At 49.4% G+C, this 27,515-nt stretch overlaps 1 protein-coding gene across 1 annotated transcript in view; it reads right to left on the bottom strand.

The window, feature by feature from the left end:
• Window positions 1–27,515, bottom strand: part of PDLIM1 (PDZ and LIM domain 1) — a 48,645-nt gene that overhangs the window by 17,320 nt on the left and 3,810 nt on the right. The window contains exons 2-4 of the mRNA XM_075535047.1: window positions 12,755–12,906; window positions 9,498–9,582; window positions 2,257–2,489 (exon numbers count right to left, since the gene is read on the bottom strand). Of these exons, the coding sequence (XP_075391162.1) occupies window positions 2,257–2,489; window positions 9,498–9,582; window positions 12,755–12,906 (470 nt within the window). The remainder of the gene's footprint in view (window positions 1–2,256; window positions 2,490–9,497; window positions 9,583–12,754; window positions 12,907–27,515) is intronic.

Consider the following 27,515-nt stretch of genomic DNA (forward strand, 5'->3'; position numbering starts at 1 on the left):
GCTGCAGCCAAAAGATGTCTGCCACGTGGGGGGGGGGGGGGCGGCTGCAGGGAAGGCTTGTCTAGGCTCCAGACCATTTCAGACTTAATTGATGCAGAGCAGGAGAGGGAAGAAAGAAGACATTAATGAAGGAAAAATAGCCACACTAAAAATAATTCCCAGGCACAAACTTCTCCCAATGCATAGCAGCTCTCTCAATTAGGAATGTGTCATTTCCTGGGCTATTAAATGCGGATCACAGAACATTCCACTGTGGGGCCGTAAAGAGGGTCACGTTCTCAGCCTCTCCCTGCCCCACCGAGGTGGCAATGAACCGGATCGCAGGCCTCGGCTTGCACACCTTGCTCCTGGCCAGAAGGCTCAAGAAGCAGCTGCCCTTGGGGTGGGGGTTACAGGGCCTAGAGGTCCTGTGGACTCTGGGTCCCAAATGGGCCCTGCAGCCACCTCCAGAGCATCCCAGCTGAAGCCTAGAGGGCCTTGAAGGCACTAGAATTGGGAAAAGACGCAGCAGAATGTGTGGCCCCGTAGCCTCGGTTATCAGGATAAAATGCCGCGATGACCTTTGTTTTTGCGGGTGCTGCTGAGTTGAGTCCAACACTGTGACCCCTCGGGGTTTGCCTGTTCTAATAGCAGGCGTTTCCCCCGCAGAGCCACTGGATTGGTACAAACTCTCAACTTTCCCATTCGCTGCTCGACTATGTGCGCCAGCGCGTAACCACTGCACCGCCAGGGCCTCGTCAATAACCATGGCCTGTTGTTAAGTCAAAGTCACCAGCAAAAAGCATGTCTGTCTCTCTTGCCCACTAGAGCTTCAGGAACCTTAAAGGAAAGCACTGTGCTCTCAGTGCTGGGCAGCAGAGGGGCCTGTAGAAAGGGGGAGCGATGCCCCAAAGTCTGTCTCTTTGGGGGGGGGGGTACATGATGCACCTTAAGCCCCCAAGGGGGATGCCCACAGTAGTCTCTTCCAAACAAGGAAACAGTGTGCACCCCCACCTAACCTCGCCATGAAGCTGTTCGCTTACAATTGAATTATCTGAAAAGCTAGGCAGATTCTTATCGAGGGTGACCGGAGGAGAATTTGAAGGGCAAAATGACCCTCGGAGTGAGAGGCAGACGTTGAGTCAAGCCTGGCCCGCGGTGTTCTCACACGCAGTTGACCCTTCCCGGGAAGACACAGAAGTGAAGGCAGGTCCGAGACAAAGAAAGGGTCCCTTCAGTTTTAATGGAAGAAATCACCTTCAGGCGCAAGCGGTCTGGTTGGAGCGAAGAGCAGTCGCCCCCTCTGGACAGGGCATGTGACCCCCACGGGTCCCTCTGCTCCCTGACTTACACTCAGAACTCGGCCCTCGCTTCCATCTTGTGACTTGCCACCCTTGGTCACCTGAGGATAAAGCTCCTGACCTCGCCCAACTCTGCATCCCCAGAGATCCAGCCCGTCTTATTCTCCAACCTCACAGCGATTCCTTTTGCCACGGCCTGCTGAGATTCCGTGCCTTCTGGGTTCATCTTGCGTGGAGGCTGGAGTTGAGCTTCCCCCGCGGGGAAGGCCTAGAGGAACTCGTGACGAAGCGCAGAGACAGGAGAAGACCTGCATCCCAGTCCTGAGATGCTTCCTCAGACTCCCCCTGCAATCTCTCCATCTGCAACCCCACCGCCCTTGCTTTATTCAGGTGGCCCCAACGCCACGCCTGTTCTTGTGAACGACATTTACATCCTATAGGGAGACTCCTTCTTCAGTGGTTTCTGGTCCACGGCTTCACCCCAAATTTGCATCATGAGATATTTCTCCCTCACCTGGATGACTACATGCAGGCACGGCATTCAGTTCCTCTCATGTCCTCCCCATTTAAAAACGCTGAGGGGTTTCTCAAGATTGCCAGGGAAGGGCATGGTCAACGACAAGATGACACCAACCACAACACTCAGGGTAACAATGACAACAGGTCTCAGAGATGAATCACTCGGTCTGTCCAGACACAATGCTGGACACTGTCCTTTCTTATTTTTCCCTAGAGGCCCTACAAGCTGTGTAGTGTTACTCCAATTCAATACGTGAGAAAAAATTCATGTAGACGGTACTATATTTTCACAAAAATAATGCACACCATGTCTTTTTGCCAAACATGCCCCCCTCTGGGGAGTTGTACCCTCTGAAGCAGAAGGTCGGCTCCACCGTCTTCTAGCAGCTGGGCTGCACTGGGTGCAGGGAAACCCCTCCCCAGGCTAACTTGGAAGAGAACTCCTGGGCTTACTTACGATCTGCCGTTAGTCTCCCCACTGGCTGCTGTCTTTGACTCCAAGGCACTGTTGAAAGTGGAGATAGTTTCCGATGAGTAGAGGCCAGCTGGGTTGTTGTACTGGTTGGTGATGACCCTGGGGGCGGCGCTCGAGGCGGCGCTGGCGATGACCCTGGGGGCGGCGCTGGAGGCGGGCGAGGCAGCAAAGGGCATCGCACTTCGGTTGTGGGCACTTCCTATGGGCAGGACTTCCTGCAGGCCAAGATCAGAGGGCAAGTCAGAAGGGGCTTCCAATATGTACCCCTTCCTGGGCAGGGGTGGGCAGTGCAGGCTGAGGGCCGGGGAGTGAGGCGCCCCAGCTGAGCTAAGGAGGGCCCTGACTCTACACTTGACTTGAATTGAGGGGCACTGAGTATCCATTGAGAGACACCACCATGAATTCTCTTAAGATGGGCAAGTGTGAGGCTCCATACCCCAGCTCTGTTCAGTAAAGCCTGATCGATCTCCCACTGGGTACATTTGAGCAGGATAACCTCATCATCCTGGGCTGTCAGGATTCAAGTCAGAGCTGAAATTTCCTTTCAGGGCACATTCCAGAGGGATTACAGTACCAGAAGGAGAGGCTCGCCCAAAGTCCCCTCAGTCAGTTCGTAACCTGAGATGATAAAGGGTGGAGATAAATTCCCCAGAAGTGTGCAGGGTTAGACAAGCAAGATAAAAGGGTACCACAGGGGCGGGGGTGGGTGGGAAGAGGAGTGGGGTGAGGAGCAGCTGCTGAACGTGCTGAAATGGCTCCAGGCTCTGGCAGAATGCGATTAAAAGAAATGAGGTGCTGTTATGTCAATGAGGCCGCAAACGTTGTGCTGCTAACCTGCCAACTGCAAGGTTGGTGGTTCAAACCAACCAGCTGTTCCACAGGAGAAAGATGAGGCTGTCTGTTCACCAAATCAAGATTGTAAAGACTTGGAAACCCAAATGACCAGTTGTACTCTGTCCTATTGACTTGCTTGTAGTGGGATTCTTTGTTGTGGGGGAGCAACAAGGCTAAGCAGATAGGTTAGGGGTTACCTGTCACAGGGGTGGTGCCTACAGGAGCTGGGTAGAAGGGTTTCGAATTCCCGGTGTCCTCCTTCCTTCATTTCTGTGCTTTGAGAATGCACACCTCACAGCTACCCTGGATTTACTAGCCGTCAGGGGAGTGATTACTGCAACTGGGACATCTCAGGGCTTCTTCACAAACACCCACAAAAAACTTCTGAAGCAGGATGGCATTGAATCTGCAGCTCCGGGAGAGGGACATGTCTGATCAGAGCACACAGGAGCAGATGAAGGGGGAGGAGGAAAGAGTGGAGCACACCCTGGTCCACTAGGCCTTGAGGATGATGTTCCCGCTCAGAGCAGCCAGTCCACAGAGAAGACCCACATGGCCTGCCCCACTATGAGACACGATGTCCCTCACTGACCCATCGCCCTACAGGGGACAACACCAGAGACAGAGTTTAGGAATTGCGCCCGATCTGATCCCACCACACTGAGGCAAAACAATAAGGGCGTGCAACAGAACAGTAAGGGAACGGAGCAGCGAGGTCCCCAGGGAATGCCGAAGGTGGACTTTGAGGCCAGGGCTTGGTAGCCCAACAGATTGGACTGGAAAACACTCCTAAAGGCCAACAAACAGTCCTTGAAGTAACTACAACCTTTCCTTTCTTGTGCTTTGTTTTGTTTTTTGTCATTGGTTTGTTGTTTTGTTTTATATTGTTGCTTGGTTTTGCTCTGTCTTGTTTTTACGCATGTTGTTATCTCCGCAGGTCTGTCTAAATAAGATAGGCTGGATGAACAATCTGGAGGAGAAACAATGGGACTGACAGTTCCGGGGGCACATGGGAGGGGGGGGGAGGTAGTGGTGTTAACAAACCCAGGGACAAGGGAACAACTAGTGATCCAATTCTGTTGTGAGGAGGGTGTAGGAGGCCTGGTAGGAGGGTGTAGGAGGCGTTATCAAGGGTAATGTAAGCAGGAGGAATTTCTGAAACCCAAATGAAGACTGAGCATGATAGTGGGACAGGAGGCAATTCAAAGGAAATAGAGGAAAGAGCTATGAGGCAAAGGGCATTTATAGAGGTCTAAACAAATGCATTTACATATGTAAATATATTTATATATGAGGATGGGGAAATAGATCTGTGTGCATATATTTATAAGTTTAGTATTAAGGTAGCAGATGGACATTGGGCCTTCACTCAAGTACTCCCTCAATGCAAGAATACTTTCTTCTATTAAATAGGCATTCTATGATGCTCACCTTCCTGACATAATTGCTGAAGACAAATAGCTGCATAAGCAAATGTGGCCAAGAAAGCTGATGGTGCCCGGCTATCAAAAGATATAGCGTCTGGGGTCTTAAAGGCTTGAAAGTAAACAAGCGGCCATCCAGCTCAGAAGCAACAAAGCCCACATGGAAGAAGCACACCAGCCTGTGTGATCATGATGTGCCAAAGGGATCAGTTATCAGTCATCATCAGAACAAAAAATCATATCATAGTGAATTTGTGCGGAGTAGAGATCCAAAGCCCATTTGTAGACCACTGGAGATCCCCTACAGAGGGTTGCAAGCAGGGAGGAGACAGCCAGTCAGGGTGTGATGTAGCAAAGATGAAACATACAACTTTCCTCCAGTTCCTAAATGCTTCCTCCCCCTCCACTATCATGATCCCAATTCTACCTTACAAGTCTAGCTAGACCAGAGGATGTACACTGGTACAAACAGGAACTGGAAACACAGGGAATCCAGGGTGGATGATCCCTTCAGGACCATTTGTGAGTGGTGATACTGGGAGGGTGGATGAAGGATGGGTTGGAAAGGGGGAACCGATTACAAGGATATACATATAACCTCCTCCCTGGGGGATGGACAATAGAAAAGTGGGTGAAGGGAGACGTTGGACAGTACAAGACATGACAAAATAATAATTTATAAATTATCAAGGGTTCATGAGGAAGGGGGGAGGAGGAGGGAGGGGACAAAATGAGGAGCTGGTGCCTGGGGCTTAAGTGGAGAACAAATGTTCTGAGAATGATGAGGGCAATGAATGTACAAATGTGCTTAACACAATGGATATATGTATGGATTGTGATAAAAAAAAGTTGTATGAGCCCCTAATAAAATGATTTAAAAACTTCTGAAGCTAAAGTTTCTTTTTTAAAAATCCAGCTTTTACTTAAATACACATGTACACATAGTTTAATCACCGTTTTGGGGTGACTCCGTTCGGCAGGCCATTATTGCAGAAGCATCCCTCCAGTGCACAACTTCCAGAGATGTGCAGCATGCTCTGGGTGGCAGGCTAAACGCAACCAGTAACCAGGCGGCACCCAGTCAACGCCAACACATGGCGACCCCATCTGTGTCAGGGGCAAACTGTGCTCCAGAGGGTCTTCAATGGCTGGGTTTCTGATCACCAGGCCTTTCTTCCAAGGCTTCTGGGTGGACTCCAACCTCCCACCTCTCAGTGAGCAGCGTCCCAGAGAATACACTCAGCTTGCGCACATCCTTTTTCTGGTTTCTCCGAAAGTCTACCTGAACACGCTCTTCTTTCTTTCAGAAACACCCAGGCTCAGAACAGCGTCCGCTGGCCCACCACCCGTGCCTCCATATTTGCTGCATCTTCAAATCTTAGGTTGACAATAGAAAAGATCGGGCAAAAACAAATAAAAAAAGAACTCAGGAGGTACCTAAGTGAAACTGAATGAGCCCGAGAGAACCATGTCCCGCATGCTGTTTTCTTTTTACTCTTCTGACCGGCTCTCTGCTCCCGCAGGTCAGTGTCGGTCCACCGTCCGCGGCACTGCCTCGCACCGGTCCTCATGCCGCCACCCTTGAATACAGCTCCTCATGTGGTGGGGACCCCCGACCATAAAAGGATTCCCATTGCTACTTCATCACTGTCATTTTGCTACTGATATGAATCGCCATGTAAATATCAGGATGTATCTTCATTGTTACAAATTGAAAGCAGTGATTAATCACAAAACGATTTAATTACATATTGTGAAACATGTATGCGTTTTCCGATGGACTGAGGCGACCCGTGACAGGGTCGGTCCACCCCTCAAGGGGTCGCGACCCACAGGTTGAGAACCACGGGTCAAAGGCTACATTCCGTTGGCTTGGCCTGCAACTCTAAATCCACCGAGGATCCACACACACTTGGGGACGCATAACCAACCCGGGGAAAGAGAAAGCCGTGGGTTCTGTCACCGTTCTGGCTTGGCTGCCCCAGGAACAAGAAGTGAGTCAGGGCTGGGTCGCAGAGACTGCAGCCAAGGAGTGGCTGGGCGCCCGCCCGCTTTCCTCCCACCTGGGCCGCAGATTTCCCAGAGCCGCTGGTCTTTTTCTGTCTCAATTCCGTTTTTTCTTCTTTTTTTTTTCCTCTGCCACTTCCTGTTTGACCTTGGGCCACTTAGCTAAGCCCTCTGAGCCCTTGTCTCTCATCTTTGAACTGAAGACAATACGGTTTCTTCACCAGGGCTGCCGTCACCACACACAGTGGCTGGCTCACAGTGGCTGGCTCACAGCAGAGACCCATGCTGTGCCTGCCCGTCTCACACTGCCCACTGCGTCCCAGGCCGAGGGAAACACGACAATGGGACATTCAGCTTTTCCCTCGGTGGAGGATTTCTCAAGAACGCATGCTCCCTACATAAAAGGCGTCATCTCAACATGCGTGTGAATACTGGTCTTTCCAGAAAATGGGAGAATTCAGGGCCTGCCCTGCTGGAATGGATGATGTCATTGTTTGGACTTGGTATTTATCACTGTCTCCAAGGAAACGAAGTCATGAGGAAATGCAAACTAGGTGTGTAACTGCACTGACCTCAGATAAGCTGGGGTGTTGGTTGGCGTTGCTTAAACAAACAGATCTTTCTAGGGTGGATGAACTTTGCTCCGCCTCGGGCCTCATCTTTTATGTTAAAGTGGCTGAAGTGGAAGATTTGGGGAAAATGAGAAGTGGGCAATTTTACATAAGAATAAAGAGCGACTAAAATCTAAAGAAAAGGATACTCCATCTAGAGCGCTAAATTTCCACTTGAGAATGTTTTTTAATCTGAAATTAACCTTCAAAATCTGAAGACAGTAATTCTATGTTTAAGATGAAAATTCAAGTACAGTACAACTTGAAGCTAGCATTAAATGCCTGTCTATCCGATTAAGCAAACGCAAGGATTTACAAGGTCCAAGCGTTGGGCAGGCTAGCATAGGGCTGGGGATGTCCGGTGCGCATGCCCAGAGAGCCAAGCCCCCCAGAAACAAAGGAGTGGCCACTGCACATGCTCAGAGTTTCAGGTTTCCCGCTGGGAGGCATGAGTGGGCGCTGAACCTGGATTGGCCCACCTGGGCCAGGTGAATTCAATTCAGCCAATGGGGTGGATCAGAGGTCGCCCACCACATCTCCCCGTGCACCACACCTCCCCGTGGAATCCTTGAAAAGGCAGGAGCCCGGAGTTGAGAGACAGACTTTTCTGCCTGACTCCAGCAGCTTCCACCAGGCTGCGTGGTCGGGAGGAGTCCTGTGGGTGCCGTGTAAACCTGAAACTTCTTCTAACTCTCATAAAACTCACTGGGATCACGAACCGGGCTTCAGCGTGAATTCTTTCTCGTGCGGAGCCAAGGACCGAGGTATAGATCTAGCTCCAGAGCGATCTAACACAAGTACAAGCTACAACACAATCCTTCCTTGTGTGCTGCTGTAAAATACACAAAAGCTTAACACATTATTACACTGTAACGTTTGCAGCAAGTGTAATTAGCTGGCTGAGAGCCCCTGAACTTCACTGTGGCATGTTTACAATTAGTTCACAAAGCTGCCGGTGGCGGTCTGTCGACGACCATCTCATACGTTTTCTGAGAGGAGTTGTGTAGCATACGTCCATCTCCACTTTTGAAATGATCCTTGAAGAGGCTCTTAGGAGTCTGAGTATGACTTAGAGCATACTAATGAAAAAAAAGTGTGTATGTAATTTCTGAAATTCTAATTGAAGCCATTTCAGAAACAAATGCATATTCTCTTTTGTTTGGAAACAACATGATTTAAATCACACTGCTCCATTTACACACATGAATACATCCAAAAGGAGCTTGGTGGTGGGACCACGGTTAAGCATTCAGCTGCTCACCCAGAGGTGGAACTCGCTGGCTGCACCGTGAAGGAGGATGGGGCGGCCTGCGTCCATAGAGATGACAGCTTTGGAAGCGCCGTGGGACACTCCCTCTCTCCTGTCCTACACACTCCCCAAAGCCCAAACTCACTGCCATCATCAAGCAATGCCCACTCGTGGGTCCCTGTGAATCAGACGAGCTGCCAGAGCGGCGGAGTCGGGGGTGAGTGCCCTGTACTTCACACACGTTTCTGGTTTATGTAGAAAGGATGGCAGTATGCTTTTTTTTTTTCTATCTAGATTCACCATAAAAGCTACATCAGATCCCCCCCCCCACCTTTTTTTTCTTCTTATTTTGAAATCACAAATAAGAAAGAAAGAAATCATCCATGACCTTTGCGAGCTCTGTGTATTAGGGATCTTAGGACAATCAACCCTCCTTAGGAAGCTTATCTGCTCCACAAATTGTACACTGAATTTTCACCCCGTTTTTTAACATAAACTTTTATTTTAGTTCATTTCTACATTCTTCATTGATTTATTTATTTGTGTAAAATGTAGAAGTTGCTGGTTGGATATGTACTGTGTGCCAGGAAATACATCATTTCTAAATAAAGGCTCAGTAGAAGCCATGCATTCACTTGTAACAAAAGTACAGACTTATCCACAAACTCGTGGAAACCAGCTAGAGAAGCAGGGTGTGCTCTTAAGCCTCTCCTTTCTTCTGGGTTGCAGGCTGGGAGCCCACACTTGCTTTGGTCCCTGGCATGGCTCACTTCTGTCTGAAGCCCATTGGGAGCTGAGAGTGCCTTCATTGTCGCAGGAGCCTGCCAGCCCGATTCCGTGCAGGAAGGGTTCCACCTTATCATCTTCCTATCGCCCCCTTCCAGTCGCAGCCTGGGGGTTTCCAGCCCTTTCCTCCCAAAGTTCCCTTACGGGAAGAACTGAACAAGAGCCAGATCCCAGCTGCAGCATAGCAGGCCTCTCTGGGCTCTCTTGACCCGAGGCCTCCAAGGGCAGGGAGAAGGGGGCTGTGCAGAACATCACCCACAGTGGGAAAGCGGGTCGGGGCTAAGTGCAGGGCAGGGAGGGCCAAGTACTTACTTGGGGTTCCGAAGCTAAATTCATCTTGTACGGATGACGCTTCCCTTCCTCGGTCACCAGAGGAGACCAGACTTTCTGTTCCGATCTGCAACACATTAACAGCTGTGGTTGCATCCGTGCCAAATAAGGAACACAGATGGGAGACAGACGGGAGACAGACGGGGACATGCTCCCTTGGGCATGGACTACTGGCGGCATCCCTGGGTGGCGTAAATGGTTCATGTGCTTGGCTGCTAACTGAAAGGTTGGAGGTTCGAGTCTGCTCTGAGGTACTGTGGGAAAAAAGGCCTGGAGATCAACTTCCCAAAGCTCAGCCAACCAGGGAAAACCGTATGGAGCACCATTCTACTCTGAAATACGTGGGGCTGCAGAATCAATTCAGCACCAATGTTTTCATCTAAAAAAGTCGGGGGGAGAACTTCGAAAATGCGGGGGAAATTGGAACCAAAACGTAATGGAATGGTACAAATGAGGGTGAGTCAAAAAGTATCGATACAGAAAGTTTTCTTAAACTAGAATATTAAAATGTGAAGCTCTTGTTTCCTAACACAGCCTCCACCTGGGCCTGTGCATTTTTGAAGGCAGTATTTCCATCTCTAGTATCCTTTCACCCACCCCCAAAGAACTCTGCGTTCTTTAATTAACACCCAAGTGGGGGCACCTTAAGGCCTTAAATTGTGTCCCTTGAGGCAATGTATGAGCTATCAGGTGGATGGGATAAGGTTTCCCAATGAAACTCTCATATGATAGTCCTTGCGACACTTGAAAAATGAGCAAGTGCATTGTCAGGATAGAAACAATTCCTACAGGTCACTTTCCTGTCCTTTGAGGAAAACCTATCAGGATTATCCCTTTGGAATCTCAAGACAAGTTGTTGTCGTCTTCTGAGCTGGTCTCTCTGCCTTGAATTTAACTGGCCCAGCAGATGCCCTTTGAAGCCACTGTTTTGATGGGACTTTGGTTTTTTTGTGTTTTGAAAACACCCTAATGAAACTAAGACAAATATATAACTGAGAGAACATGCCTCCAGCCATCCACTGATTGAAGAGATGTTTAAAATGTTTTGTTTGGAATAAACCCACACAGGTATCAACTGAAACTTGAGTAGCAACACTTTCTTACCTACCCTCATATATATATATATAAACATGACCCATTATCTTAACATTCCATTTTCCCACAAACTTGCTGATGCTTATAGATATGTACTACATATACACACACATATACATGTGTTAGATGAAGCTGGTGCTGAGGATTAGGCAGTGGGCTGCTAACCACAAGGTTGTTGGCTCAGAACCACCAGGTGCTCCTCGGGAGAAAGAGGAGATTGTCTGCTCCTGTAAGATTTAGTCTCAAAACTCCACTCGATGGGACTGAGCAGTAGAGTTGTGTGCGAATGGCTAGATAGAATTGTGTAAAATATGGCCCAAAAAAAAATAAGGGTCCCTGGGAGGTATGGGGGGCAGGGAGGGGACAAAGAGGAGCTGATATGAAGGAGTTCAAGAAGAAAGAACATGTTTTGAAACTGATCGTGGCAGCATCTGCGGAACACTACTTGATGGGGCTGAACGGTGGAATGTTAGACTCTCTGTAAGAGCTCCCAATAAAAAGGTAAAATACAGCACAGGCAATCTGAAGACAGTGGCTGTACAAACAAACAAACAAAAAAAGGTTTACAGTCTCAGAAACTCCATACAGGGTCACTGTGAGCTGGCATCAACTCAATGCCAGGGGGTGGCTTTGCTTTGTTTTTACATATTCCTCTGAAACTTACATTTTTACATATTACGCTGTAATGTGTCCATGGGTTGGGTTCTGAAGTGTCCAATACACTCAGACATATAACTTTATATTTGGCCCTCGTGGTAACTCTATGTCATAGGTTATTGTTACGTGCCGTCATGTCTCCTTCACAGTGCCCCTACGTGACAGAGTAGAACTGCCCACAGATTTTTGTATAGTATAACCTTTACCTAACAGTACCTAACCACATCTTCAGGGGAGCAGATGCCTAGGTCCTGCTCCTGGGGAGTCTCTAGGTGGGTTTGAACCTCCAACCTCTAGGATAGAAGCTGACCTCTTAAGTGTTTGCGCCACCAAGGCTCCTTATGGCAGAGTCAGAAGAAGTCAGTATATTCAATTCTCAGCTGAGAACCTGAACAAAGGATTTATGAAAAGGCGCTGCAGGTGCTCAGGTTGGTGAGCTGCTGCAGGGCAGGGTACCATCAGATTAGAATAAAGACCCTGAACTCGATCCAACAGAAAACAAGGGGCCATTGAAGGTTGAACCAAATCACTCCTGAAATCCTGCCCTGCCAGGACCCCCTCCAAGACGAAATGAAACGATTACGGTAATCCTACCCCAATTACGACTCCCAAGTCACGCTCCTCACTAGTTAACCTGTTTGCTCTATTTGACCCTAGTTCTCCTTGCTTTGTTGTTGGGTGCCGTCCAATCAGTTCCTGACTCATCGTGACCCTGTGCACAACAGAACGGAACACCGCCTGGTCCCACGCCATCCTCGTAATTGTTCGCATGTCTGAGCCATTGTTGCAGCCAGTGGGTTAATCCATCTCGTCTAGAGGCAAAGATGGCGAAGCTTCATCTCATGGACTTGGAACATGTGATCAAGAGAGACCCTGGAGAAGGACATCCATCATGCTCCTTCCTTTAGAAAACTTCCAGGGACACTCAGCACCTGTGGAATGTATGGAAGCCTTTCTCTGTTATTCTAACCTGCCGGTGCAGTACCCACCACTCCGTGCACGGCGTAAGTGGATTCTCAATAGTTCCCAGAAGAAACTTTCGTTCCATTATGCCTAACAAATAGCATTAACTACTTTTAATGGAGTCCCTGGGTTAACGTGCTTAGCTGCTAACCAGGAGGTTGGAGGTTCAAGTCTACAAAAGTGCCTCTGAAGAAAGACCTGGTGATCTCCTTCTGAAAAGTCCACTGCCACCCGCCATGTGGAGCACAGTTCCACTCTGACACACATGGGGTCCCCAGGAGTCGAAGTCGGCTCTATGGCAATGGGAACCGCTGTCTGATCCAATAAAACACAGGTTGCTGAGAGAAGGAAGCTCGGACTACAGGTCAGGGGGGCAAGCTGCCACACTTGAAATCCGAATTCCGCAGGCCTTTTTGCACACCTGCAGTGTACGCGGTGTTGAGTTCGGGGTGTAAGGGATGAGTTAGGGATGTAGCAGAACAGCTGGGTGATCAGAAATCAATGAACTTTTTCGCTGACCTTACCTGGCTATTGTGAGAGTCATGTTGTCTACACAACCCTTAATTTTGTTCTGAGCTTCCAAGTGGGTCATATTGCTAGTATTTTCCCCATCAATGGCTGTGATGACATCTCCAATGCACAAATCAGCGATGGCAGCTTTGCTTCCAGGAGTGACCTGGGTAAAAAAGGGAGGACAGACTAGTTACTATTTGTCTCCACGAAAGCCACTGACTGTTACCTGGAGGTCAAGTATCGGCTGAGAAGGATCAGAGCATTTCACAAGGAACTGTCCTTGCTATTCGTAGAATACTTTGTAACTTGCAAAAAAAAAAAAAGCCCTTTCCTATCTATGAGTTCGCTGGATTCTCAGAACAACTTTCCAGAAAGGAAGACACGAAGTATCAGTCCCTGTCTCAGACACCTGGGAAACAAGCTTTGAGAGACCTTTGAGTTGACCCAAGGTCATGTAACTAGCGTATTCGAGGATCAAACCCTGTGTCAGACCCAATCAGTATCTCTTCCTTGCTATTGCCTTCGAATTAGTTCACAATGACATTTTCATAAACTCCACCCGTTTAGTGCTGGTGTCACAGTGGCGATGCGTTGGGCGACTTAAAAGGTGTTCTGCTCCCCTGGAGGCAGGTCTGCCCTGTGCCCTGTGGGTGGGAATCAGCTCTGTGGCAGTGAGCTCAGAGAGGCGTTTGCCATCTTGAGAATGACCGGTGTAACAAGATTCCACGTCTGTAAGAATCTTAATTGCTAATATCGCTGATAGGGCCGAGAAACGCTTGGAACGCGACCCACCAAATCGTTCCCAGTTATACGTTTCTGTCGCGTTTGTTGCTGCTTTGTATTTTGAGTTTTTCTTTTACAAGGAGAGAAATGACTTTCGTGATTCGAAAAGGCAATAAAGAGATGTAAAGTATACACACAGAGGCAAAGGCGTGAACCGCCATGAGCCCAATGTCTCTTTGGCAAGTTGGAAATGTATTTCCCTCCAAGGATGCTTGGCCTCGGCTTCGCCGTCCCCTCTCGTCCAAGTGAAGCAGACTGAGCGCTTCCCAAAGAGGGAGCGGCAGAAGCCCGCAGGATTCATGTTCTACTCCCTCGCCATGCAGGGCCTTGCATGGGTTCACACCATTTCACTTCTTGCCAGCCTGGACATTGACTGGGTGGGTTCATCTCCAGTGGGGGTGTCTGGTGTCTGTCCATCCATGCTTCAGACACTCAGGCTCCAGACACCAGGGAGAAGCCAGGCAATGATAGATAGCGCTGGGTCTTCCACCCCATCTGCTGACTGAGAATTGCGCGTGGGCTGAATAAAGATCATGTCTCACACACAGATGCACCACTATCTGTTCAAGGGCATACAAGAGGCTGTTGCAATGGATGAAGTACAAACTTATTTGAAGCAAGACCAAGCTCAGAGTAGCTTGTTGCTATGAGCTACTTCCAAAACCAATAAAAATATTGCTTTCATCATTTTAAGGTCAGGCAAGGCCTTGTTCTCCACCCGCCCCATTCCAACATTAAAAACCTTCCTTGATGGGAATCCCAGAGACGCCCTGGCATCAGCGGAGTGCTAACACACGCAGACTCCCAGTTCCAGGGGATCCCGGCATGCCCTTGGAGGAGATCCTTGGCTCCGGAGAGCCCACGGAGGAGGTCTGGTGAACATCTCGGGGTCTCTGGAAGGCTGAACCACAGGCAAGAGACCCCTCAGAGCAAACAAATTAGGACGTAAGTCTCCGGTCTTAAGCCTCGTAGTGAGATGCAGCGTATGTTTTAGCCATCCCAGTGACTAATCAGGCTGTATCAAACGGAAAACACTTGGCCCTTCTGGGGTAGCTGGAGTTTCGGTGTCGTTGGGGCCCGTCTGTGCCACCAGCACCCTGGCCCCATGAGATGAGGGCTGAGTGAGCGTATCCTGGAGGGACTATCCGGCTGGGGCGCTATGACTTTATCAGGGAAAATTCTGCTGGAATGTGGCAGGAAGTGGAAACCAGTGTGCATATCTTGACCCCCTAAGCTTCCTTTCTGGCTTTCCCATCCTCTGTTTCCCAGAGATCTCAGAAAACAAAAGCCCTGCTCCCCGTTCAGTTCTCACCAGACCGTCTCACCAGCCATTCAGGCACCACGAGTCTGCTCCCGTCTTCATCAACAATAGCGAGCTAGCATCCGAGTCATCTCCTCCACGGTAGACGAGCAAACGCCTCTCATTTTCTGAAAGTGACCTGGTATGACTTCGTTTCTATTTCATGTTTTCTAAAGGAGGGTGCACACCCCTAGTTTGAAAAAGGGCCCTAAGAACCCAGCTGCCGTCAAGTGGGCCCCAACTCACGGTGGCCCCATAGAACCATGCTCATAGGGCTTTCAATGGTGGATTTTTCAAAAGTAGATTACCAGACTTTTCTTCCAAGGCACCTATGGGCGGGTGTGAACCTTCAGCCTTTCCAGTCAGTAGCAGCTGAGAATGCTGATCATTTAGAACAGCCCAGGGACTTGCAAAGGGGCTGTGTGGTAGTTACATAATCTTGTGTCAACTGGAGGGTATTAAGCGTGAAGGGGTGAAGTCTAGCCTGTCAATCAGATCACAGCCCGATGATGCCTTCTTGTGAGCGTGGCCTTCTCATGAGGATACTGGGAACTTCGCCTCTCTCTCTCTCTGCCTTCATCATCCCGCTGACAAGCCATTTGGAGATTTGCTGAGACCCGAGGGAGCCATGCAGGTGAGACCCGAGGGAGCCCTGCAGGTGAGACCCGAGGGAGCCATGCAGGTGAGACCAGAGGGAGCCATGCAGCGGAGATGTGCGCCAGCCCTGTGATGCATCCACTGCTTTTGGATCCATAAGACTTCACCCACCGACCTGTGATCTCCCGACATTCTGCATCATTGCATGTGGCTGTGTGAGTCTGAAGAGAGATTTATGGACTAGTATCACACTTACGGACTACTATCAGACTATGGACTGGGCTGGGATGTTTTCTTGATATACAATTACTCTTGGATATAAAGCTCTCTCTTACACACATAAAAGTGTCTCTGGATTTGTTTCTGTAGTCACCCCTGTCTAACACAGGCCATCAATGCGACTTCATTTGAGGTTGACCCAAATTTGAGCTGCTTCTGCATGGGCAGACTATCTCCGGGGAAAGCAGCCTGGATCCACATGAATAAATGCCGCAAATGAATATTGTTAGGGAGCAGACCCCTTAGGAAAATACCCAAACTCTTTTAGCAAGACCAGAAGGACCAAGCCTCCGGGCTCACCCTCCCTGCTCCACTCCCCCTCTGAGCTCTAGCTCCAGTGGCCTCGTCTAGTCCATTCCGACCCGAAGGCCTGAGTGCCTGTTCACTGCTTCTCATACTTCAGGTCCCAGCTTCAAGGATGCGTTGCCTGGTCTCCCTAGAGACGTCCTCTAAGTACACGTTCTTCTTAGCACTCAATCACATGTGTTTGCGCATCTGCTTTGTGAGTTTATTCACTTAATGTCTACTGAATGATAACCTGCATGACTGCCCCCCATCCCATGGTACCTGCAGGGGCTGGCATACAGTAGGTGCTCAATAATCTCCCCCACCCCCCAATGGATGATTGCCTCCACAATAGGGACTGTTACATTTTAATCACACTGCTTCATCATATCCTTCGCAAGAAGTCTTTCAAATGGAGTTCCAAAAACCATGTCCCTCCATGTCACTGCAGCTGGTTATATCCACTCACCAAACTAAACGGATGAAATTAAAGGGCATATTGAGAAGACGAAAATAGAAGAAAAAAAGTTTTCACTGTAATATATTCTGTTGCTAAGAACTATGGAATTTCCATCATTTGATTCAAACTATTTTGAGGGAGAGGCATTTCCGCTAAGTAGATCCCAGCAAGGCATCCTGGAGAAGCGGGAACCGGTCCTGAAATGGAGTAAACAAGGTCTGGCCATCCTATCTGTCAGTCTGACTCTTCTATTCTGTTCACAACAAAATGGATCAGTATCCAGAGCGAATCTTGGAAAGTTGCAAGGCAGCATCATCCAATAGGACTCAGATAAGATTGTACTTAGGGAAACAGATTAGGGTCACATATCTCAAATGCGCCACCACCTTCTGGAAAAAGATCAAACCAAATCATGAACTCGCCTTTCAAGGCACTCAGCTGTGTACAGCAAGGGCAGCAGGTAGACCCAATGCTATTTCTCAGGAGAAGCACAGGGCAATGTGCTTCTGTGAAGATTTGCAGCTTTGGAGACCTGGGGAGTCGTTTCACTGGAAATGGACTCGGCATCGATGTTTCCTTGTTGTTGTGCTTTGTTTGTTTTGTTTTCATTTGAAATAGTAATCATGGTGACCTCACACCAGCAGGTACGTTTCCAGATGAGGGAGTTGAGGGGCAGAGAGCTGTGACTATGTAAGGTCACACAGCTGAAGGCCTGAGCTTGACCTTCAAAGATCTCCTTACTCCAAATTCCATTTCCTTTCAGCTCTAACCCCACTGCCAGAGCCCAGGGGGCCCCAGGGGGCCGTGCCCTCTCCTCAAGGAGCTGGAGCATCACATAAATCTGGGAAACTAGGTCCCTTCCAGCCAGGGAGAGTCACCTCCTCTGCTTTGTGCTGAGCCAGGATCCAGGAGAGCCACCCTTATGGGATACTCCATTCGTAACACTGAACTGAACGAGAATTCTATGCCTCCAACATGGGTTAGCTCCTGCCTTGAATGGGAGACTCCAATCCTGGCCAAACTGACCGTTCACCACAATAACATAATAATAACAGCAAGAAGCATCAGTTATTGAGTGCCTACTAGGAACTGCCCTTAGGTTGTTAGGTGCTTCTGACTCATTGTGACCGTGTGTACCACAGAAAGAAACAATGTCTCAACCTGCAACAGCCTCACAATCGCTGATACATTTAAACCCCTTGTTCCAGCCAAATTGAGCGTCTTCCTCTATTTCAATGACCCTCTACTGTACTGAGTATAAGGATTAGTCTCTCCTGATAACGTGTCCAAAGTATAGACAGCCAGGACTACCCGCTGACTTACCTCTGGGTAGGTTCAAACTGCCGACTTTTCAGCCGGTAGGAGGGCACTCTACCCAGGGGGAACAGGAGTGCACTGTAGCTTCCTCTGGCCCCCAGCTTTCTTCAACGTATTAAAAACAACTATATTAGCCAATGCAGCCTGGATGCATGCCCAACGGCCATGGGAAACGAAGGCCATGGTGGCTGCTAACCATGAGGTCAGAGGTTTGAGCCACCACAGGCGCTCCTGCGGAGAAAGATGAGGCTGCCTTACTCTGTAAACGTAAAAGCCTTGGAAACCCAAGGGACGGGTTCTATTGTGTTCTGTGGGGGTCACTCTGAATCAGAATCTGTCTGATGGCAGGGAGGGGTTTTTGTTTTGCTTTCTTTGTTATTGTTTAAAGGTGGTGTTGAGGAGGCGGGAGAGAGCGCCCAAGTTACAGGAACAGCATGTGGACTGGTGTGGATGTCACGCAGGAAGTGAAAGAGGAGGGGAGGGGTGAGGCTGCAGACATCCAGGCCGTAAGAAGAGCCTTGTTATTTTCCTCCTTAAAAGGTTATACAACAGCAGTTCTCAAGTTGTGGGTCGCGACCCCTTTGGGGGTCAAATGATGCTTTCACAGGGGTCGCCTAAGACCATTGGAAAACACATATTTCTGATGGTCTTAAGAACCGAGTCACGGCTCCTCTCTCGTCTCCCAGTGGGTCCGCCCACAGGCAGATATGCTGATCCGGTGAGAAAGAAGCCATCTCAACCTTCCCACTGACTTTGGTTTTGTTCCCATTCTGGCGCAAAATGTAGCAGTGTAGTTTACTGTTATATTAAAGCTGTTACCCATGCTTCAAGACAACATTTCATTCATTTGTTATTAGAAATAAATAGTTCACAATAGAGAATGGCATATTCTTCTGTGATTAATCACTATGCCTTAATTACCTTCAATTTGTAACAATGAAAACACATCCTGCCTATCAGATATATACATGACGTTTCATCACAGTAGCAAAATGACAGTGATGAAGCAGCAACGAAAATCATTTTATGATTGGGGGGTCACCACCACATGAGGAACTCAAGAGTCGCGGCACTAGGAAGGTTGAGAACCACTGTTATACAATATCTGGAAGGCACTGGGGACCAGCAAACGATTTCCAACCTTTGTGTCTGCCCTGCTACTACCAAGAACCAACCAATGAGCCTTAACTCTGTTGAGATGAAGGTCACTCTGCATGTCCGGTAGCTTCTACTGGCAGTTCTCAGCAGCAGCACTATTCAAGGGCTACACATTCAGCCTGTAGGCAAGCCATTCTGTGTTGACCTCCTCTGTGGACCGTTCAGCAAAGAGTCAATTCCACTTAAAATCAGCCAGGAGTGGGGTCTTCTAACTCACTGGGCCAGAGTGAAAGCTGGAGGTGCAAAAAATGAATCCAGCCCACTGTCTTGTTTCTGGTTCTTGTAATTCACTCACCAGCTTGTACATATTGATAGGTATCCCACAAGATCCTAGTTTCTCAGTTTCATGTAAAAAAATCAAAGATCTGGTCATTCTGGTCCCACCTTCCCACAAGGCGATGATTGGCACAGGCTGACGACCTCATTCCACTCTGGATAAGACATGCGCTTTTCACTGAGCCATGGTCCCCACAATGCCCTATCACCCGCTACTGCAGAACCCCGATGCCAGTTGTCATCTATACTCATTCAACTAATTTTCTTACTGCCTGCCTCCCTAATTCAAATGCACCTATGTTGCCTCCTGACCTCTTCATGTAAGTGAGTTGTGACCAGTGGCTTCGTTGTGGAAAGCACATCTCCATGAATGTACGGCTACAAGCACAAGACCCCAGGTTTGCACAAAACCCTTCCAGACTTAGCCATTAAAAGCGCCCCATTTCCTTCTCATGAGTGCCCCAGTCTGGATGATAAACTGTGTTGTCACCCTTTGGGCAGAGTTCCAAATTCTTAACTATTTGTCCAATGGCTTAAATAGTTCTGACTCAGAGCCTTTCATTAAACAAAAATCAACTCTATTCATCAGGTTCACCTGTGGACAAGACCCAGGCCAGTTTCCTGAACAATCGTGCAATAAGCCTTGTCCCGTGGTGTTGGCGTTGAGACCTGGGGCCAACAGTTTTCTGGACTTGTCAACAGTTCAGGACAGAACTCTGTTGCTCGCAACAAGGAGGCAAAAGTTCCCCAGGGGAGCAAGTTGAACACCTAGTTAGATCTCTGTGCCCCACTTCCGAGCTGTTGAGCCAGGGTCTTCACAAGAGTGCTTAGGAATCTCTATTTTTAAAAAGCTCCTCCGACGATTCTGACATACACAACATTTGGAAACATCGCTCGAGACGCTAACCACCTTTCCCTCCAGCCTTCTCCCTGAATGAAGTGTGTCATCAGGTGAACACATCTCAGCTCTAAAAGCGTGGGCTCTAAAATCTCAGCTCCCCAAGAAGCGATTTCAAGGACTTCCACTGCTGGAAGGCAGTTCCACTCCAACAGTATTTCTCACTTACCAAATGCAGACCCTACTGTCTCGGTCAACATCCCGGAAGGTGCTGGGCAAAGGCAGTTTCGTAGAAGTGCAATCCATGCCAGATGTCTAAACAGCGCAGCATGGTTCCTATTTTGCCTTGGCCAGAAAACTCACAGCTACATGTAGTGTGCAATTACAGGAACCAACTCATTTCGAGTTCCCAGAACATTGCTCCCTTTGGCTCTTTTATGTCCCAAATATCTGTTGACGCTTATGATGGGTGCTTTAGCATTTTAATGATTGCAAATAGGCATTTTGGTGTTACAAACCAACCTTCAATCCTTCCAACAAGAATTGAGGTAGCTAATTAAAGTAAGGATTGTGCTCATTCTGTATTTTCGAAGACATGGCAAGAAAGAAGGTATTTGGAAATTTCCGTGCAATCTCCGTATCATGTGCCTTGGGAGCAATCGCCAATGGCCTACTGACAACGGCCTTAAGGTATTTTAGGCAAAAGTTGAAAAGATTCTGAACTTGAAGACAGAGCCAGCCCCAGCCCTGCAATTGGGCATTTAGACTTGGAAATGGAATTGTCCAAATCTTCTGAGTCCCTGCGATTGTGGGCCAGGTGATAGCACCGCAGGAGAAACCGTATGAGCCTACGGACGCAGCCGGACACAGGGCGGTCCAAGTATACGCTATTGCCATTCTCTCCATGAACGGAGACAATAACATAGGTTCACAGTTGTCGATGAGTTCTGCCCTGGCCCAGCTTCACCTCATGCCCACTTCTAAGGGGTGGCAATGCATATAGAAAGACGAAAAGACCAACCATCATTTCCCAGGCAGGGATATCATTTTAAAAGCAGATGGCAAAAACAAGACAACGTTTCTCAAAAGTCTCCTACCATCCCCTATGAGCCCACGTGCTTTTAAAAGCTCTGACTACCACCCCTCAGGAGGCGGTGGCAGTTCTGTGACAGAATTCTGACCTTCCATGGGAGAAAGATGAGGCTCTGGAGTCCTATAAAGAGTAACAGTCTCAGAAACCCACAGGAGCAGTTTTCCCCTGTCCTATACAGTTGCTGTGAGTCACACTTGGCTCAATGGCAGTGGGTTTGGTGTTGGGATGTCGCTAAACATTTTAAATGCTTACAGTTATTTAATGTGAATAATGCTGCTTTGTACCCAAGAAGATGTGTCTCTATTGGGTAGATAACCACGAAGGAGCACAAGTGCTGGGTCCTACTTTATGAGTAGAGGCAGCTTTATAAGCGTGTATTTTTCATTCTTTCTTTAAGAATAATGGAGAAAAGTACAAACAGCTTTGCAGTTAACAAGGGTTAAATTTGCAGTTGAGTGCAGTTAAGAATGGGTGGGTATGGCTCCTGCATCATTCAGATTCAATTTCTCTCTATGCACCTTATATAGGTGCCTATGTCGTGTTGTCTTATTTGATATGAGGTCATACCCAACCAAATTCACTGTCATTAAGTCAATGCTGACGCATCATGATGACACCGCCCACCCCCATCCCCCGGGGGTTTCCAGGACTGTAACTGCTAATGGGAGTGGAAAGCCCAGTCTCTCCTGTGAGAGGGGGGGTCATAGCTAATACAACTAGGTCCTGAGTGCTTGCTCATGGACCTTACCTGCTACAAGGCCACTGCTGTCTTCAGAAAGTCCATTTGTTTGTGGCCTCTACCAAGAAGGCAGTGGGCTCTACCTGGGAAAGCACACCACAGACCTCCGTTACGGATGAGCGTCCCTACTCGCCCACGATGAGGTGGGTAACAATCGCCCACCGCAACAGGTACTAAAAGCTGGGCGAGAACGAAATGTGTCCCCAGTTTCTCTCCTAGCCACTCAAGTAGGCCTTGCTCAGGCTTCCCCCTCAAGGTCTCCCTCTGATCCCCACTGTCTACATGAGGACGTTCCACGGCTGGACTCTCCACTCTCCCAAGTGAGGCTATGTCTTCTGGCTTTGCAGGTAGACAGGAGCCCTGCTGGTGTCGTGGTTTACATTTGGGGCTGCACATCACAAGGTTAGCAGTTCAAAATCACCAGCCACGCCACGGGAGACAGATGAGGCTTTCTACTCCCATAAAACCTCACTGGGCAGTTCTGTCCTGCCCTGTGGGGCTGCTATGAGTTGCAATCGACTCCACGGCAGTGAGTTTCTTAGTAGCGGGCAGGGAGGAGCTCCCCTCTGGAGGCTTTGAGTTCCAGAACCATGAGGGCCGAGGCCACCCCAGCCAACCCTCAGGAGCACAAAGAGCTCTGGGAGAGGAGCACCTGATGGACAGCCCCACCCCTCAGTAGATGCCGGTGCACCACTGTCACTTTCCAGAGCTCCGGACTGGGTAACGTTATTAGCGATGGCACACTGACAGTCATGGCCAGCCAAGAGGTGGAATACAGTGACTATGAGCTAGCTTGGCTGTTTCCCAGCTCTGCCATTGATTAGCCATGTTCTGTTCTGGTGTCACGGGTGGTGGGGAATCCAGAAAGAGATCGCTCACCAAGAGTAGGCAAAACCAAAAAAGTCAACCCCACCGCCATCATTCCAGGTCATCGGCCAAAGAACCAAACCCACTGCCACCAAGCCAATTCTGACTCATGGCCACCTTGGGTTTCCAAGACGGAATCTTCACGGGAACAGAAAGCTTCGTCTTTCTCCCTCAGGACAGAGAACGAAAAGCAAATAGACAGAAACAGACAACCACCACCAAAACGCCCTCACTGCCATGGGAGTCCATTCTGACCCACAGGGACCCTAGGGGTCAGAGTAGACTGTCCTGTGGACCTCCAAGACTGTGACTCAGTGTTCTCAACTTCCTCGGGCCGCGACCCTTTCCTACAGCTCCTTACGTGGTGGTGACCCCCCAACCATCAAATCATTTTCGTTGCTACTTCATCACTCCAATTTTGCTACTGTTATGAATCGGCGATCCCTGTGAAAGGGTCATTCGACCCCCAAGGGGGTTGCACCCCACAGGTTGAGAACCGCTGCTGTCACGGTTTCAAACTGCTGACCTTGTGGTCTGCAGCCCACCAGGGAACATGCCAGCACAGGGCTCCTCCAGCCCAGAGTAGGCACGTAACATGTGTGGCTGCTATCCGAATATTGTAACGACAGTGCAAGTTAGCCTGAAGTCAGACTTCCCTGGCAAGTTCCAGTTCATTCCCTCACTCGTGTTATGACGAGGCAAACCACGCTTACGGCCACTGAGTCCATTCTGACTCCCAGCGACGCTGTACACCTCTACAGGAGGACCAAGACGCCTGGTCTTTTTCCTACAAAGCAGCTGGTGGGTGCAAACAGCCACCTCGTGATTAGTAGGCCAACATGCAAACTCGCTAGGACACCAGGGCTCCTCAGATGCATGACACAGGCAGCTAAATTCTAACAGCGCCTTCCTCCACACCTCAGTTTCTCCTTTTGTGAAGTCGGACTCTTAATTGGAGCCCCCAAGGCACTTGTGAGCATTACTGAGAAACCACTGAGAAGAGGACTTGGCGTACAAAGAACCTTATACATGTTTTAACTATGGTAACTAGGACAGGTGAAAGAAACATTACTCTAGTTCCTCAGGAGGAGGCCTGGTGGTGTAGTGGTTCTACATTGGGCTGCGATCCGCAAGGTCAACAGTTCGAAACCACCAGCTGCTCCTTGGGAGACAGACAGGGCTTTCTACTCCTGGAAGAGTTACAGTCTTGGAAACTCACAGGGGCAGTTCTACCCTGTCCTATAGGCTCACTATTGGAATTGTTGACACAATGGCAGTGACTTTGGTGTGTGTGTGTGTGTGTGTGTGTGTGTGTGTGTTTGTGTGTGTGTGACTATTTAAATACAAGTTCATTTGAAAACATTCCTTAAGTCATAGTACGTTTTCCCAATCAACACACAGTGGAGACTGTTAAGTAGTACCAAGGAGAGGCTGAACACCTTTTAACAACAAAAACTGTTTTACTAAAAATTGTGGGGAAAAACATGGCTGTTAACCACCGCCTCGTTACCTCAGTACCCACGGCAGCCCCGGTGTTACAGAATGGAACAGTTCCACAGGGCTTTCTTGGCTCTAGCCAACGCATTTGTTTGCTTGTTCATTGTTTTATTTTATCTTCACGGGAGACTGGGCCACAGATAAGGCGCGTGACAAGCCCAGGGCGGCTCAGTGAGGTGCACAGGACCGGCCCCGGCCCGAGACTTTGCTGTGGACACTTTCCCGGCACCAAGAGAAGTCCCAGGAGTTTCCACCAGGTTTCTCCTGATCCCCTTCTTGAAATCAAGTCAGCGTTTTCAAAGGAATTTTCTAACATAGCCACTGTTAGAACCAGTTGCTCCCCCTCGTCCGCACAAGGAAGTTAAGAAGTGGCTCCGCCATAAAACGCTGTGCAAACCCAAATAAGCTACCTAACTATGGACACCTGAGCTCCTCCCTGTGTAAAAGGTGGGGGATTGCATCCTTCCTCTCCCCCTTGGAACCACCTCGGGGCTGGGCCTAGGGCATGTGCGCAGCTTGGAAGCTAGCCCTTGACTCTTCCTGAGCACAAGGGCTCTTCCCTGCCGTTTCCGGCAAGCCTGGGAACTTTGAGGTTGGTGGTTACAGATGCTAACGTCATGGCAGGCACCTGTCAGCCTGCAGTGTCTTAAAGACGTGCTTCTCCCCTCGCTCCTCCTGAAGACCAAGCAATAAGGCAGGCATCTAGGAGGTTGGTTAGGGCAGAGGGTACCTGGTCGGAGGATCCTAACTTGGGCTGGACTCAAACATTCACATACCTGTGATGCGCTTGGACTCCCCACCCCCCACCACCCCCCCACCCCGCTTAGGTCAGCTGCGATCAGCTGGAGCAGCTAGAGTTCCCCGGGAATCAGTGGTACAGACTAAGGGGCTGCAAAGCAGCGGTCATTTGTGCATAATGACCCCATGGTAGACATGTCTTGCCTTTCATAATCAGAGGGCCTTGACTCCCATGTGAAATCAATCAATCTGAGTCTGAAAGTAACACTTAAAAAACTCAGAAGCTACCCTCTCGTTACAAAGTACCCATCATGGAAGTAGGCTGGAGATACCTTTTAGCAATAGAGACACTTGGGGGGAGTAGGCGTTGGGATGAGGCTTTCTAATTCCTGTAAAGATTTCCCATCTCAGAAACCCACGTGGGCAGTTCTCCTCTGTCCCATAAGGTCCCTAAGGGGCTTGAAGGCCATGAATTTGGTTTACTTCTTTATTTCTATTTTTCTGGTTTGGGAGAGGTGTGAGGGAGCCCTGGCGGCACTGTGAGTTAGGCATCGGGCAGCTCCCCACAAGGCTGGTGGTTCAAACCCACCAGTCACTGGAAGGGAGAAAGGTGAGGCTGCCTGTTCCCATAAAGACACAGAGTCTCGGAAACTCTACCCCGGGTCATTGTACGCAGGACGCGCCTCTGCAGCACTGGGTTTTGTGCTACGTGGGTGTCCCTGGGTGATGAGATGAGTCAAGCACCCAACTACTACCTGAAAGTTGAGTGGTTCAAACCCACCCAGACGTGCCTCAGAAGAAAGGCCTGGCCACCTGCTTAGGAAAGGTCCGCCTTGAAACCCCCATGGGACGCAGTTCCACTCTGTAACACACGGGTCGCCACGAGTTGGGACCCCTTCCACAGCTACGCGCTCAGTCTGGGTGACACGGGAGCAAAGGGCGCAGCCTTTTCCTTGAACCCACGTGGCTCCGAGGAAGGGCTCCTCAGGACTCCCGGGGCTGCGCCTCCAAGACGGGGCAGCCCCTTATCTCGGGCCACCCCTTCCTGTGTTTGGTCCGTTGCTGGGAGAGAAGAAGCGTCAACATAAACGGAGCTGTCGTTTTGGCCCTGCGCATGGTGTGGGTTCTCCGAAGGCTTCCCTTGAAAGAACGGAGAGGAAGTGAGACAAAGCTCAAACTCCCAAACTCACGGGGAAAATAAAATAGAATTAAAGAAAGCTCCCGGAGATGGGCAGCCGCCCGTGTAGAGCAGGAAGGGGCAGAGGGAAACTCTCAGGGCACCGTAACAAAGTATGTCCGCATGTCTACATGTCACGGGGTCCAAGCTTGAGTCTTCATGGGAACAAAGCGAGCTCATGTCCACCAAGAACTTGAAAAGCTGGATTGAAATGGTACGCTTATCACAGTAACAGAAGAAAATAGTGAGAAAGAAGCCACACACACACACACACACACACACAGAGAAAGCCATGCTTGTAGTACTTTTGTTCAAGGACAGTGGTGGGTCAGAATGAGAATGGATTATCCCCTTCCCTGTGAGAGACCCCGGCTCACATCCTACGCACCCACTCCCCACACCACCCACCCACCCACCTCCATCTGTCAATACAGGCTTGTGTGTTGACTGGCCTCTGAACACGGTTCAGGGAGCCTCCAGGTTAAGATCACACCCAGAAGATAGGCCTGGTCATCTCCTCCCAGTGAAAACCCACCCAGTCGTCAATCATTGGATTCACCGCGGATGGCAGGGTGGGCGTGGCACTGGGCAGCATTTCACTGTTAAGCATGCAGTCGGTTGGTCAGTCGGTCGCCATGAGTCAACACAAGGCCCATAAAACCAAGCTGAGGCGTTCGGGGTCCTCTGTAGGTGGTAAACTGACAAAGAAGAGCAAGGCAGTGGTCGCCCTAAATTAAGGATTACATTTGGTGCTGGCCATGTCCCATTTCCTGACGTAGGTGGTGATTATGCAGGTGTTTTGCTTGATAATCACTTTCTCAGTATTGATGTCCCACTTCTTAGAGGCACAGTGGGTTGCTGACGTGTCGATTTGCTAAGGACAAGATCAACAATTCAAACCCACCAGTCTCCAAGGGAGAAAGACGAGGCTTTCTGCTCCGGCAAAGAATTACAGCCTTGAAAATGCAATTTAGGATCACTGAGTCAGAATCAGCTCCAAGACGGGGCTGACGGGCAGGGCCATGGAGGCACTGTGGGGTAAGCACTGGGCCAAAACACCAAAACCACACTCACTGCTATCCAGTGGGTGCCGACCTACAGCCACCCTCTAGGGCAAGGTAGAGCTGCGCTAGTGAGTTCGCGAGACTGTAACTGGTTCCCGGAGTAGAAGGTGCCATCTTTCTCCCTCAGAGCAGCTGGTGGTTTCAAACTGTGGGCATTTCGGATCACAGGCCAACGCATAACCACTATGTCTCCGGGGCCCCTAAGCCCTGGTCAGCGGTCAGCACATCAAAAGGTCAGTGGTTGGAACTCACCAGCAGTAGGAGGGAGAGATGAGGCTGTCTCGCTAAAGACTCCCAGACTCGG

This window comes from Tenrec ecaudatus, chromosome 16 (assembly GCF_050624435.1).
Source record: "Tenrec ecaudatus isolate mTenEca1 chromosome 16, mTenEca1.hap1, whole genome shotgun sequence".
Taxonomy (NCBI): domain Eukaryota; kingdom Metazoa; phylum Chordata; class Mammalia; order Afrosoricida; family Tenrecidae; genus Tenrec; species Tenrec ecaudatus.